The sequence below is a fragment of the Ammospiza nelsoni genome, chromosome 11, assembly GCF_027579445.1.
Source record: "Ammospiza nelsoni isolate bAmmNel1 chromosome 11, bAmmNel1.pri, whole genome shotgun sequence".
NCBI lineage: Eukaryota > Metazoa > Chordata > Aves > Passeriformes > Passerellidae > Ammospiza > Ammospiza nelsoni.
In genome coordinates this window covers 9,298,943-9,313,226 of record NC_080643.1, presented here as the reverse complement: position 1 = coordinate 9,313,226, position 14,284 = coordinate 9,298,943, and the positions used below count along the sequence as shown (strand labels likewise).

The following is a 14,284-nucleotide window of genomic DNA, read 5'->3' as shown; positions in this document are numbered from 1 at the left end:
ATGTAGGGCAGGTTGAGAAGACTGGAAGAGAACTTTAAAAGACAAGGAGGTTGATCTGTCAGCCTGTTGGGATACCCTGACAGAGCTCTGGGCTTAGAAAGCATTAAAGCATAAAAATGTAATTAACATCAGTCAGCATGGTTTTATTAAAAAAAGAAAAAGTCTTAATCCCCCAAAATTAAAGCAAATAAGAGAAATAGCACAGATATGTTATACCTTTGAAAGGCATTGATTGACTCAGCTGAGTGTGCAGGTTAACTGACATGAGACTACCTTTTTAAATATACAGAGTGAAGAGCTGAGCTTAGCTGGGTTTCACTGAAGAGCCTTAAGAGGACAGGCTATTTATAACTGTACTTATGCAGTGTGCTACAGGTCCTAAAGCTAAATCTAAATCATATGCAACTGAATTTTTTAGCTTACAAACTTAACTCCTGCAGCCTATTCACATGTGAGCTTAAACAAAGAAGAAAAAAGGCTGCTTTCATCTCATGGTATTGGTCTCCTCCGTCTTCTCTGAAGCCATGGTAATTCATAGTTGTTTTTTCACTGATCTTATGTGCTGTCCAAATGTATTTCAGGGGGAAAATCTAGATCTGGCTATTTCCAAGGATGAAGTTATGGCTATGATTGGGGAAGGCATCTGTGTGGTGAAGACACTAACAAGGAATCACCTGTACTGCGAGCCGCCCTCGGAGCAGCCGGCTCCGCGGCACCGCACCAAGCGCGAGGGCACGGACCTGCTCCCGGAGTTCACGGTAGGACATCAGCAGCACTGCCAGGAACCTGGCATTTCTAGAGGCATGTGCAAGAAGTGGGAGTGGGATGTGAAGTTAGGAAAGGTACAAGCCCTGCTGAGGGATGGGGGAGGTAACAGGGGTGGCAGGAAACTGGTCTTGTTCTCAAATTCTGCTCTTAAAGGCTAAAGTTGCCTGAAAGTAAACAGTATAGCTGGGTTCACTGCTGTGGGACAGCTCTTCTGGGCAGCTGTGTGCCCCCTGTGCTCATTCTGGAGAAGCCCTGTGGCTTTGTATTTAATTCCTGCACAGAGGAATGGAATCATCATGGCTAATACTTACTTTTCACAGGTTCAGATGGGAAACCTGAACTTCCTCCTGGGCCGAGTGCAGTATGACACAGAGAGCCAGCTCACCTTCCCACTGGAGGCACAGATTGGTTTGGGTGTTGGTGCATCCTTTGTGGCACTGATTGTTCTGGTCATTGTCTTCATATACAGGTAAGAAGTGCTGGCATGGGAGAAGCCTTTAAGTTCCTCTCAGTGTTTTTCAGTGGGTGTCACCAAGCGTGTACATCTTGGGCCCAAACAAGGCTACAATTTTCTTTATTTTGTGCCAAATTCTGAGCCCCTGGTGGTGTTGGATGCAGGAGGCATGTTGCACTGCTAGTCACAGTCTGCACTGTGGTTCATTAGACTCTAACAGGTGCTTCAAGAGACGCATCTAGTTTATTGTATGCTGTGTGGTGTCCTGCAAAATTGATGCTTTGTAGAAATTGCCTCAGCCCTGGCAGCAGCATAGCAGTTGGCAAGGACAGTCCCTGGGCTAGTGCCACCAAGAACAATTTTCCTTCTTATTGCAGGAGGAAGAGCAAACAGGCTCTGAGGGATTACAAGAAAGTTCAAATCCAACTGGAAAATCTGGAAACGAGTGTTCGGGACAGATGCAAAAAGGAATTCACAGGTCAGTCACTGAGCTCCTGGGTTTCTGTAGCTTCAGGGAAACTTGGAGAACTTCCCTCAACCCTACCTCTCTTCCCATTCCTGTGTACTTGTCTGTGTAGCTCAGAGCAGGCGATAATTTATCCTGTGCCACTGCATAGAAACGTAGAGCCAAATTCTTCCTTTTTTAATTGTTTAATTCAGGGCACAGTGATTTATACAGACCTCTCTCATTCTCCACTTCATCCTCCAGACTCAGGTGAAGAGGTAAAAGTCAAGACAGCACAATTGGAGGGATCTTAGGACAACTACTAGCCCAGTCTTTGTGTAGGGCAAATTGAATTGCAGCCCGTATTCTAAGCTTACATGCTTTATACTTCAGCTCTTTACAACTGTGGGGTTCTGAAACTCTGCAGGTCACTGAGACTGTAGTCTCCAATTAATGTGTGAAGGAGTGAGGAGCAAGTATCCAATACTCTATCTTTGCTGTTGTTAATGCCTGTAACCACAGATGTGTGTTGAACAGTGGCTTCCTCTTTACAAAATTGGAAACCAGCTCCTGATTGGAACATTCCTCATGCTTTTTCTCCTGCTGCCTAGTCTAGCTTTAAATGTTCTAGCAATGACACCCCAATATGCCTCTTCCTGAGAGGAAACATCCTTCCTGTTTCTCAGTCCCATGCTGCTGGCCCTGGTTCTTCCACTTACCTCATGCTCTGCACTATCACTTGAGATCATGTCAGTTGTGTCATCCTCATGGGCATTTTCCTTTCCCTCAGACCTGATGACTGAGATGATGGACCTCACAAGTGACCTTGTGGGCACAGGGATCCCCTTCCTGGACTACAAGTCCTATGCAGAACGCATTTTCTTTCCTGGCCACCGTGAGTCCCCACTGCAGAGGGACCTTGACATCCCTGAGTGCCGACGGCAAACAGTGGAGCAGGGCTTGGTCCAGCTCTCCAACCTCCTCAACAGCAAACTCTTCCTCACAAAGGTAATGTCCCTCTCTCTGCTGGCAGCCTGCTGCGGGGCCAGAGCCATGGTACTGGCAGCAGGAGGTGGGCAGTGTCTGTTAAGGTTCATTCCTTAATAGTTATCTGCACCTCTTCTTCCAAGAGCCAGCAGCTGTGACTGCTTTGTTTGCAGCAGAGTCACACATTGGCATTTCTGTCTCCCACCAGTTCATCCACACTCTGGAGATCCAGCGCACTTTCTCTCCCAGAGACCGGGCCTATGTGGCGTCGCTGCTCACGGTGTCACTGCATGGGAAGCTGGAGTACTTCACTGACATCCTCAAAACACTCCTGAATGACCTTGTGGAGCAGTACGTGGCCAAGAACCCCAAGCTGATGCTGCGGAGGTGAGTGAGCCAGCCATGATGGTCCCACTCCTGAGGGGACAGAGCCTTTCTGCCTGGTTGGCAAACTCTGAAAGGCTCTGCCAAGTCTTCTAATCCCACTTTGCTGTTTAGAGGTCTCTTGAGTTCACAGTCATGCCATGTTTGGAAGCTGAACTGAGATATCTCCCATGTTTAGATCCCCAATAGTCTCCTATCTGGTCATCCTTCTGATCTGAACACATTTCCATTGTTTGAGACCTGCCAGAGGCTTGCCACTGTTCCTGCTTCTTGTCTCTCCAGTTCTGTGATTTGGTGCCTCCTTCAGGCTGACAAGTGCTTCCAGTAAGCAGTGTAAAAAGCATTAACTGTGCTGGTCTTGAAAGGATTTTCTTTCCTCTCCATTCTGTATTGTGACTTAGTCTGCCTTTCTTCCAAAGGGCACAAATCTTTACCTCCAAATCTCCCCCAGTTCTGCACCACATTTCTGTGACCAACCTGATGCTCTTTTTCAGGACAGAAACAGTGGTAGAGAAGCTGTTGACCAACTGGATGTCCATCTGCCTGTACGCCTTTGTGAGGGTGAGCTCTTTGTCCCATTGTAATGTAGAGGGGCCAAAAGAGGGGAGACAGGCACAGCTTTGCTTTGTGCCTCACTCATAGCTGAAATAGTGCCAGGGTCACCTTGTATTTCAGGGTGAAGGATTAAGGGCTGGACTGCTCACTGGGAATGGGGATTCTTAAATCAGCATCAATACCACTTGTTTCCAGGATGTGTCACCAGGTCATGGAGGCCTCAGTGTAGCTCCTTTATCTTGAAACACACAGGACACAGGCTGGTCTGTGCATGGGAGGACAGATGCTGGTCTAATTCCTTTTCTAGAGGGCTGGGGAGGCAGCAAGGATTCTCTCAGATTAGTGACACAGAGGCAGAACAATGCCTTGGTGATGTGCATTTCTCTGGTAGCTGGACAGAGCACTTTTCCTGTGCATGGAGCAGGAGCTGTTGACACAGGCTCTGTCTTTGCCTGCTGTGGCTCAGCTGCTATATCCTCAGTCCTGCTTGATATCCATGTTTCCACGCCTGAGGTTCTGCTGGGAGGAGCAAGCTGAATTTCTCTCCTTCCTTTCCATGCCAGGATTCTGTTGGGGAGCCCCTTTACATGCTGTTTCGAGGAATCAAACACCAGGTGGATAAAGGGCCAGTTGACTGGGTGACGGGGAAAGCCAAATATACCCTGAATGACAACCGCCTTCTGAGAGAGGACCTCGAGTACCGCACTCTGGTAAGTGCCAAATCTTCTGTCCTCTTGTACACCAGGGCTGGATGTCTCTGCTCCCATAACCAAAGCACATCCTGCCACTGTCTCCTAGGAGCCAGGTTTGTTCCAGCAGCACAGGTTCGTAAATGATGAAGAGCTCTGCTAAATCAGGCACTTTTGCCCCAGGCTGATGGGAGCCTTCACCACACTCATCTGGTGTACGTGCTGTGCTGTGTCTAGAAATAAGGGGGTGACATTGCTGATGGCACCTCGAAGCTCCTGCCCAATGCTCTTGAACCGGCTTCCAGCTCTTGACACAGGGCTAAGAATACAAGATGAGGTGTTTAACATCTGTGATGTATTATCTTCTGAATCTCCCAGTGAGAGGACTAGCTGTTAACTTGCCTGAATGCCAGCCATCAAAGGTGTAAATGTGTCAGATGTCAGATGTAATCTTATCAGCTGAGTAGCTGTGACCTTTTCTTCCCCAGACCTTAAATGCTTTGACACAAGCAGGAGTTGGTGCAGGAGGGGCAGAAGAATCTCAAGGGATTTCTGCGAAAGTGCTGGACTGTGACACCATAACGCAGGTGAAGGAGAAAATCCTAGATCAGATCTATAAAGGGACGCCATACTGTCACCGGCCAGACCCAGACACCCTGGACCTCGGTGAGCAGAGCTCTTTGGTGACAAAACTCAGTGAGGAAGTGAAGGAATGGTGATTCAGTGTCTGTGCACAGCAGCCTTGCATGTGTGACATTTGTCGTTCTGTGCTGAGTGTGCAGAATCACTGACCAGCCTGGCTGAGCACAACAGGGAGGAGGCTGTAACAGAAAGAGGTAGGGGTGGGAAAAAAGCAATTGGGGTCACCCTCTTTCACTTCATGGTGTTCTTTGCCAGACTCAGACCACAGCAATGGCTTGGTCCAAGGGATATGGAAAAAGTGTGGGAGGGGAGGAGGATTTGAGTGCAGTGAAAAGATGCTGTGGGCATAGACTGGCACTTCCTGGCAGCCTTTTAATAATATATGTCAGGGAGGATTTTGTCCGTGGTAGCTAATGAATGATAGAACTTACATTGGGAGAGAAAACACTCAGTTTTCCATCTTCTTAATTCTGTTGATTTAGGGATGAGAAGGTACTGAGGAAATAGTAGCTGATAAGAACTATGGGTGCATGTTTGTGGTTTGAGCCACCTCCTTGGAGAGTCACAATCTGACAGAATTTGTAGGAACACGACAGGTGGAACATGGGAGGCCATGAGGCCACCTGTCCCTGTGCTCAGAGGGGTCTGTCCTGGGACTGCGGGAGTCAGCATCATGACAGACACTTGCTCAGGTTATGTTGTCTGTGAAATAGCACAGGTAAAAGCTGACAAGGAGCAAAGGGTGTTTAATGAGGTCAGCCAGGTTGACGCAGATGATGGCTCGAATGAGCAGTTAATCCTTTCCTTTTCTGTGTTTCAATGGCTGTAGAGTGGAGATCAGGGCTGGCAGGTCATCTGATACTGTCCGATGAGGATGTGACATCTGTTGTTCAAGGAACTTGGAAACGTCTGAACACTCTTCAGCATTACAAGGTCAGAACTCAGTCTGCCATTGCCATATCTCTCCTCTCATCCTTGTACACACTGTCAGACTCTGTTTGTAGCTCTGGCTCCTGGTGAACCACTGTCAGAAGGTTGAACCTTTCTTGCAGAGCATAATTCAAGTTAAGTCAGTACTGTGGCTGCAGCCTGACTTCCTCAAACACAACCCTGTCCTTACCCCATACCTGAGATGTGGGCATGTGTAGGGCTTGGAAGGATAGGCACAAGTTCATACTGCAGTGAAGGTGATGTACTGGATCTGTTCCTGTTCCAGGCCAGATCAGTCAGGAGGTGATGACACACTGAGCTGCCAAGTACCTTCTAACAATGGAAAGAGGGATTTTTTTAATTACCTTGCACCAGTGTGTTGTATCTTGCAGTATGTTAGTACCTTGCTGCAACATGTTCTAGATCTGAATGACCTCAATCCCTGAGTATTATCTTCGTTGTGCTTTGAACATTTGCTCTTTAATTGGTACAGACAAGATTTTCTCACCCTCAGGAAAGACAGTGATGGTGCCTCTAAATCCCTATTTCTGTCCCTATTTCTAGTGATAGTACAGCCTGTTATGCTCTACAAGCACTTGCCTATTATGCTGATGAGAAACCTGCCATTTGCTTTGAATATTGTTGTTTTCCTTGTGTGCAGGTGCCTGATGGAGCAACAGTAGCACTTGTCCCACGCCTGACCAAGCACATCCACAGGGAAAATCAGGATTACATCCCAGGAGAAAGTGAGTTTGATGACTTGTTCTCATAAAATTACTTCAGAGCACTTGCCAGTTAGTGGAACAAGTCTCTTGATGTAGCCCCAGCTTTATGCTGATATAGAAGGCTGACACATGCTTTGGACCCTCATAGGATTGTCAGGAAATGTGAAAGTTTGATCAGGTGAGGTCAGAGAAAAGCAAAAGTGTGAGAGCAGAGGAAGGCTGGGCTGGGTGTGAAAATGCAGAACAAGCACAGTTGTCTGACTCTCTAGGGCTGACCACAGTCTGCTACTTGCAGCAATCTTTGTGCCTTCAGGTGCTGAGCATGGCCTGAGAGGGATGATGGGATGTCAAGCAGTTTCCTTACTGCCTGGCAGAGTGGACAACCCCATGGATATTCCTGTGGCATGAGGGATAGTAGCCACAGGCTGCAGTTTAAGAGATTGAAATTGGATATGGAGCAAAACTTCTTCAGCAAAAGGGTGGTTCAACCCTGAAACAAACCACGGGGGTGGTGGGGGATCTCTGTGTGGGGAAGTTTCCAAGACCTTGAAGGTTTTGGGTGAACAAAGACAACCTGCTGTATAGTTGGCAGAAAGTTGGATAGAGGCCTCCAGAGATTCCTTCCCATCTGTGTTTCTGTTATACGGGGAAATCTTGCTTTCTTGGGCCTCACTGGCCACGTCTACTGTGAGAGAGCCAACACTCATCTGTAAACAATTGCTTGGTTTAGAAACACCAATGCTGGAGGATGCAGATGAAGGTGGGATCAAACTTTGGCACCTGGTAAAACCAACAGAAGAGCCAGAGCTTCCCAAGCATCGGCGTGGGAGCTTAAGGGATCGGGAGCGGGCCAAGGCAATCCCAGAGATCTATCTGACACGTCTGCTCTCAATGAAGGTGAGAAGGAGCACAGATTGTGTTGTGCTTGGGATCTTGCCTTCCTTCATATCCCCAGCAGATTGCTGGGGTGTGTTTGAAGATAAAGCAATACCCTTTACCTGCAGTGGCTTTGGGAATATTTGAATCTCCTCTACATTTTGCTTTGTTCACAAGGTTCTCCCTGACCTCTGTTCCACACACCATAAGGGCCTCCTTTCTCCTTTGTTGCTGCTCCCTTCAGTGGGGGTGGAGTGCCCTTGGATGGATGAGGGGCTGTCACTGAGAAGAAGAGGGTGACCTCTGATCTTTGAGGCCTAGGCTCTCTATTCCCCTCTGCCTGTGCTGACCCTGTCCTGCTTGATTTTCCACAGGGCACTCTGCAGAAGTTTGTGGATGACTTGTTCCAGGTGATCCTCAGTACCAACCGCCCTGTTCCTCTGGCAGTCAAGTACTTCTTTGACCTGTTAGATGAGCAGGCCATGCACTATGGCATTGCAGACCCTGAGACCATCCATATCTGGAAGACAAACAGGTAGGGTGTTCCTGAGGGCCCTGGAGGAGGCACTGCTGACTTGCTTCGAGCTTGCAAAGTGACAGCTACCTCTGCCTACTGAGGAGGAGCAAAATTCAAGTGCAGGGCAGCAGACCATAGGGTGAAGAGTTGGTTTTGCTGGGAGAGCAAAGCAGAGAGATGCAGTAACATGTAGAATATCTTTCAGCACTGTAGCTGCCACCTCTGCTGATGCCCTTTTGCACTTCTGTCCTCTCTACAGCCTCCCCCTGCGGTTCTGGATCAACATCATCAAGAACCCCCAGTTTGTTTTTGATGTTCAGACGTCGGATAACGTGGATGCTGTGCTGCTGGTCATTGCACAGACCTTCATGGACTCCTGCACAATAGCTGACCATAAGTTAGGGCGGGTGAGTACAGAGGAGAAAGGACCATGGCTGGCACAGAGAGTTGAGTGCTGCTTTAGGAAGGCAAAAATGTTTACATAGCACCATGGGGACAGCAAGCCAGGCTCCCCCTGGCTCCCATGTGCAGCTGGAGAGGAATGGGGACTCTTGGGAAGAGAGGAGGGAGGATCAGATTTTGTTTAGCAACAAGAAATTGTTGAGGAATGCTCTTTATTTACAGCTTGCAGTTATTTGGGGGACAGAGCTGAATTCAGTTGGCTGTGGCAGACAGTGGGAGTCACAGGATGTAACTTGGGACATTCACATTAGCCATTAGAAAGGCTTTCCACCATCACTACTCACCCTGTGCTGAGGGTGGAACAGTCCTGCACAGGTCACCACAGATGGGATGGGTGGATCTCTGGAGCACATCAGGCATCAGCTGTGCAAAGCCATAGCCAGTGTGATCTCATACTGGTGATCACCCAGCTCCAGGGGGAAGGCTGGACTAGGGATCCTGGGGTGCCTTCATCAGCTCATCTCAAGGTACCTCAGACTGCATTACTAGAAGAGAGCCTGTTATTTGAAGTGCCTCTCCATGCAGAGGACAAAAAATTCCTGATCCTGAACAAATGGCAGAAAATAGAAGTGTGTTACCTGCTGAGGTTAGTCCACAGCGCAATAAAGGAGCTTTTCATAACCCATTCTGGTTTTGGATGTTCAAGGACTCTCCAATCAATAAGCTGCTTTATGCCCGGGACATTCCTCGCTACAAGCAGATGGTGGAAAGGTAAGTGATGGGTGTGAGGAGCTGTAGTTCCAGCAGGGGGGAGCGGGGACAATGCACTAATTCCTGTGTGCCCCTGTCCAGGTACTACGCAGACATTCGTCAGACCATCTCTGCCAGTGACCAGGAGATGAACTCTGCCCTGGCTGAGCTGTCACGGGTAAATAAAAGTATTTCAGAAGTTACCTGGCCCCTCACCTGTGCATCCAGGAGAGAGTTATTAATGCAGACATGGGATATTCCAGCTGAGTGTGCAGTTCTGCTCAGACACACTGACTGTGCCTAGTGGCTACCCTGCACCACAGCTAGGGTGAGGGTCTGCCCACCATGCACTGGAGAGAAGAAGGGGTAGTCAAGGATTCAGGGCAAGAAATACAAGAATTCCTGTTGCTTTCTTAATGAGTTGTGAGGACAAAGAATTTGACAGGACAATTGTTAGATGTCTCACAGTTTTATCTAATTTCTTTTCTTATAAACAGAACTACTCAGGTGACCTCAATTCCCTGGTGGCTCTACATGAATTGTACAAATACATCAATAAGTACTATGACCAGGTGAGTGTGTGTTTCCAGCAGGTATGAATATACCTTTGTTCTACCACCCAAACAAAAAAAACTAAAAAAATTAACAATTGAGAGCAGCCAGACTATTCCAACACTGTGTATTGTTTCATTGGTATGCATAACTCATGTCATGAGTTTGTTTCATTCTTATTAAAGAGCAAGGGAGGAGATCAGCAAAAAGAACTTATCTCTAACTTGGAGCCTCTTGGGCTTTCATGTGTGCTTCTTTATTTTTACTTCAATATCCAAATATTCTACTTAAAGAAGAAATGCAGTTAGTTCAGATTAATTTAGTAAAGACTTAATTTTCGGGTGAGAAGTTTAGCTTTTTTTTTTTGCCATGTGAAGTCTGTAAGTTAGTACAATGAATCTAGAATACTTCTTTTGTGGTTAATTTGAGATTAATTACTGCATACCCAGTCTAGACTAGAGCATGCTGAATTGCAGCTGAGGTTCTCCATAATGCATGGTGTTCAGCTGGTTGGGTGTTGTGTGCTGGAGAAAGGCTGCCAGTGAGCTCTGTCTGGTTGCAGATCATTACTGCCTTGGAAGAAGACCCAACGGCACAGAAGATGCAGCTTGGATATAGACTGCAACAGATTGCAGCAGCTGTGGAGAATAAAGTCACAGATTTGTGACAGGCACAGACAGACTGCTCTCCCCTGGCTGAATGGGGACAGTGCTCATCCCAGTTGATAAACAGGGTGTCCTGCTGCCATTGGAACCAGACTCTCCAAGGAACCTGCGGGTGACGTGAGCAAGGGGATGGCCAAGGCAGTACAAAGTACAAGCGTCCTTGCATCTCAGAGAATATTTTTTTACAGTTTTTTTTTTTTTTTCTTTTTAAAAGCAAAATGAAACAAAAAACAAGGACAAACTCTGGTTTTTCCCTGGCAGACTGCTGAGGGACCACACAGGTCCTTCCTACAGATGTGAATGTGCCAAGTTTGCAAACCATGTTATTGAAGAGCCAGGTGTCAACACCGAGCACTGTCTGTGGAGTCTTCAGCCTTGCATGGATGCCCTTTCCAGTGCTGGAACACTCCCTGCTGCAACCACTCACTTCCTTGGGGATCAGGAAGCTTTTCCTGGGTTGATTGCTGTGCTAACCTCTGTTTCCAGCTAGCAAGTACTCCTGAGAAACTCCTCGCAGCAATGTCCCTGCTGGTCCCAGATGTTGGATGTGGAAAGGAGAATGTCCAGTGGTGAAGGTCTCTTGTTCCCCAGTGTCCTGGTCTCTGACAGCTCGTGTATGGCACCTGCTTGGCTGGAATGTGCTCACCAGCATGGGCGTTTGCCACAGGGCCCACTGTAAATGAACAGCACCCCTCACCCTTTCCCTCAGGACAATTGCAGTGTCTGAGAGTCGCTACCTGGCTCGCTTCGGTCTCCACTGACTCAGCTTGGATCTGTCTTCCTGGTTCCTTGTGGTCAGAGGTTGCCCTGCTCTTTGGAAAAGCACAACAAATGCCTTGTGCCACTCCCCCTTCCTCCAGTGTCCAGCTGTTCTGCTGCTCTGAACTGGACTTGTAAATACCCTCAAAGTTAATGTATTTAAATGCTAAAGGAGAATGTTTAACTTTGTGGCTTTGAGACAAAGCTTTTCTTGGAGAAGTATCTCTGTGCACTTCTACTGACAAACGTCTGTCAGCACTGGAGCAGTTTTCTCCACTGCTTTGTCTGCAGGGATAACTTGTAGGTGTCTCCCTTGTCGTACCAGCAGCTCACCTTTCCTCATTGCTCAGCCCCAGGCTCTCTTTGTGCTCTTCTCTTAGGGCTTGCCTAAGTTAGGTGTACCTAACTCTCAGCTCCACTGCTCAAACTCTCCTCTTGTGGCACATAGAAGGGTTATTTGGTGAGCTGTGAACTCAAAGGAGCTGTCAAGCACAACCATGATGTTCCCAAGGAGGGTTGGGTGTCCTGCAAAAAGGAATGATTTGTGCACTGAGGAGAGGGTTGGAGCAGGCACAAGCACAGTTAGCTGGCAACTGTCACTGGGCAGCTCCTCATTGCTCCCTCCTTAGTTCCTCCACTTTGTGAACAGTCCTCTGCTCTTCTAGGAGCTAATTTATAAGGGTGATTTACTTGTTCTCTCTCCTGCTCACCCCACCCCTGCCCCCCCAGCTGCTAATTCCACACTGATGTCCTGTGTGCCTGGGGCAGGTCCAGGTCTGACTCCTCTGCCGCTACTCTGAGGTGGTGATTGTGTGGGCCAGGAGGGAGCAGAGCTAGAACAGAGCAGGATCACATCCCTACCTCTCTTTACATTGCAAATAGCAGTAATTCTAGGCGTGCTCCATCAGCCCTGTGGCTTTGTGCGAGTTCTGTGCAGTTGCAGAATTGTTCTTGGAGCAGGCTAATGCTGGCCTCTGTTCCTCTTCTGTGAGCCTCTCTCAGCAGTATAGCAGGGTTCCCAGGTACATGGTGTGCCCAGAGTATGAGCATCCCTGTGCAACCTTCTGCTCCTATCCTGCTGTACAGAGCAGCAGGGTGGCTAGCTGGCTGCTGCCAGGCAAAAATGGGGCTGCAGAGTTTGCCTCTTTGCCCAGGTGAGGACCAGTTAGGATCTCACTCCTGCCTGACCATCCATTTCCACAAAACTCATGGGAACTTAGCATCTCTGAAACCTTTGTCTTGACTAAATCTGATTGAATTGGTCACCCCAGAAAGCTGAGGAAAGGACTGCTGGATGGGAAAAAGCCAATACAATGCATGTTAATAAAGCCCATTCCTTTAGGGACTGCAGGAGATTCCTTGGTTTGAGGCAGGTGCAGGTATAGTGGTGGAGTAGCATTGTCCCTTTGTGTGTTGGTGGATGGACTTTCTGCCCTAGGAAAAAAGGCCTGGTTTGTGGCCTCTCCAACTTGCTCAGTGTCTGCCAGACACCACAGAATCTCTGCTGGATTTCTGGCTCTACAGACTGTCAGTGTCTGCCCCTATTTTTGCAGAATTATCTCTGCACTTTCCCAGAACAGAGTGGTTTGAGGCTTAATTCTCATTCCACCTCCCACTGGTATCCACATTCTCCCTGCTTCTGTGTTCCTGGATGTTGGAAATCATCTCCTTTCTCCAAGTGTATCTGTGAAAGTCTGCTTTTATTAGATTGAAAATCAAGACTTAAAAATAGAGCTAAACATAGGTGATTGACTTACTTAACATGTTCAGCTTGTCCTTGCATGGCTGGGCAGGACACACTGCCCAGTGCAGGTGCAGTGAGGGTGGACAGCTGGTAGTGCTCAGCTCCTCCCATCCATCTGTCCTTGGTGTTGTAGATACAGCATCCTGCTCCCTGAGGACACACACTGAAGGCCCTCACTGGGATCAGCTTGGGTGTTTAGGCATGGCCGCTCTTATCTCCGTCCGTGCCCTTCTCCTGTGGCAAAATCCATTTCTGTGGCAGGGTTCTGTTGCATTTAAATTTGCACAAAACAGGTTTTATTATGAAATTCCCTATTGCAGGGAAAAACTTATTTATTTATTCCTCCTGATCCTTCCAAGTTTTTTCCAGTCTCTGCCTGATTCCACAACCAACCAGACATTCCTTGGCAAGGACAGAGAATCCTGTCTGGATGTTCCTGTTTGCTCACAGGAAGCAAGTTCAGTGGGCACCAGCAGAGAGAGCCCTGCTACCACAGCCTGCTGTGGGACACAGGGGTGTCACTGCTCCACTGGGACTCCCAGGACCTCGATGTTCCCCGTGGCAGGCACCCAGCTTTATTTAGTGCTGTGGTCAGAGGGAGGGACTTGCTTTTGCCATGGTCTGGGTGAAAGGCTGAGAACTGATCAGTGTTAAGATAAATCTCGTTCGTGTATTTGAATGTCTCTGCCTTTGGCTCGATGAAGCACAGCTGGTGCCCACGTGATGTAGATGTGAGAGCTCCTCCTTTCATCTGTCTAATGGCAAATTTAGGCTGTACCTGAAAGCTTTTTTATTTTTGTAGAAATGATGGCTGATTTTTTTAAATGAAAATAGAGGGTTCTTGAATGCTGCTGCTTTGGTGGAATGCCATCTTTTTCAGGGTGTGCCCTGGTTGCAGCAAGATGCTTTTTGTTGTTGTTGTTGTTGTATTTTTTTTTCTCCTTTTTTTTTTTTTTTTTTTTTTTTTTTTTTTTTTTTTTTTTTTTTTTTTTTTTTTAATGTGTGCCTTTCTTGTGGGGATGGTTATTTTGGTTTCCAGAACACCCAGGGCATTTGGTCTTGTAGTCTTTTTTCTGGTCTGTGTCGTGGTGACTCTGCTCTGTCCCAGCCTTGTGACTTGGTGTCTGTCTGTCTGTTATGGTATGGCCTGACCTGCATTTATGCCCTGCCACACCTTAGGTTCTGCTCAGAGCGCCCAAGGTACTGTCTTTCTCAAGTTTGAATTAATAATTAATATAAAAAGCTTGAAAAAAAAAATCTGAATTTTGTTACATAGTGTAATAACTGTTTGTAGATACTGTTCTGAGATGTAGGAATCTATTGGTGATATAAGAGGTTTTGTCTGTAAATAATCAGTTTAGAGTCAAAATGATTTTAATAAAGAGAATTCTTACACAATAATTCAATAAATTTTAATATACAACCTCTGTGTCGTGCTGG

General features: G+C 47.3%; 1 protein-coding gene across 1 annotated transcript in view; it reads left to right on the top strand.

The window, feature by feature from the left end:
* PLXNB1 (plexin B1) overlaps nucleotides 1-13,796 on the top strand; it is a 76,691-nt gene extending 62,895 nt beyond the window's left edge. The window contains exons 22-38 of the mRNA XM_059480245.1: nucleotides 582-758; nucleotides 1,089-1,237; nucleotides 1,600-1,700; nucleotides 2,458-2,675; nucleotides 2,863-3,041; nucleotides 3,533-3,599; nucleotides 4,157-4,303; nucleotides 4,771-4,948; nucleotides 5,754-5,857; nucleotides 6,516-6,600; nucleotides 7,310-7,476; nucleotides 7,830-7,990; nucleotides 8,232-8,379; nucleotides 9,081-9,145; nucleotides 9,227-9,302; nucleotides 9,622-9,696; nucleotides 10,239-13,796. Coding sequence (XP_059336228.1) covers nucleotides 582-758; nucleotides 1,089-1,237; nucleotides 1,600-1,700; nucleotides 2,458-2,675; nucleotides 2,863-3,041; nucleotides 3,533-3,599; nucleotides 4,157-4,303; nucleotides 4,771-4,948; nucleotides 5,754-5,857; nucleotides 6,516-6,600; nucleotides 7,310-7,476; nucleotides 7,830-7,990; nucleotides 8,232-8,379; nucleotides 9,081-9,145; nucleotides 9,227-9,302; nucleotides 9,622-9,696; nucleotides 10,239-10,343 — 2,202 coding nt within the window. The 3' untranslated portion in view covers nucleotides 10,344-13,796. The remainder of the gene's footprint in view (nucleotides 1-581; nucleotides 759-1,088; nucleotides 1,238-1,599; nucleotides 1,701-2,457; nucleotides 2,676-2,862; nucleotides 3,042-3,532; nucleotides 3,600-4,156; nucleotides 4,304-4,770; nucleotides 4,949-5,753; nucleotides 5,858-6,515; nucleotides 6,601-7,309; nucleotides 7,477-7,829; nucleotides 7,991-8,231; nucleotides 8,380-9,080; nucleotides 9,146-9,226; nucleotides 9,303-9,621; nucleotides 9,697-10,238) is intronic.
* The last annotated feature ends 488 nt before the right edge of the window (nucleotides 13,797-14,284 follow it).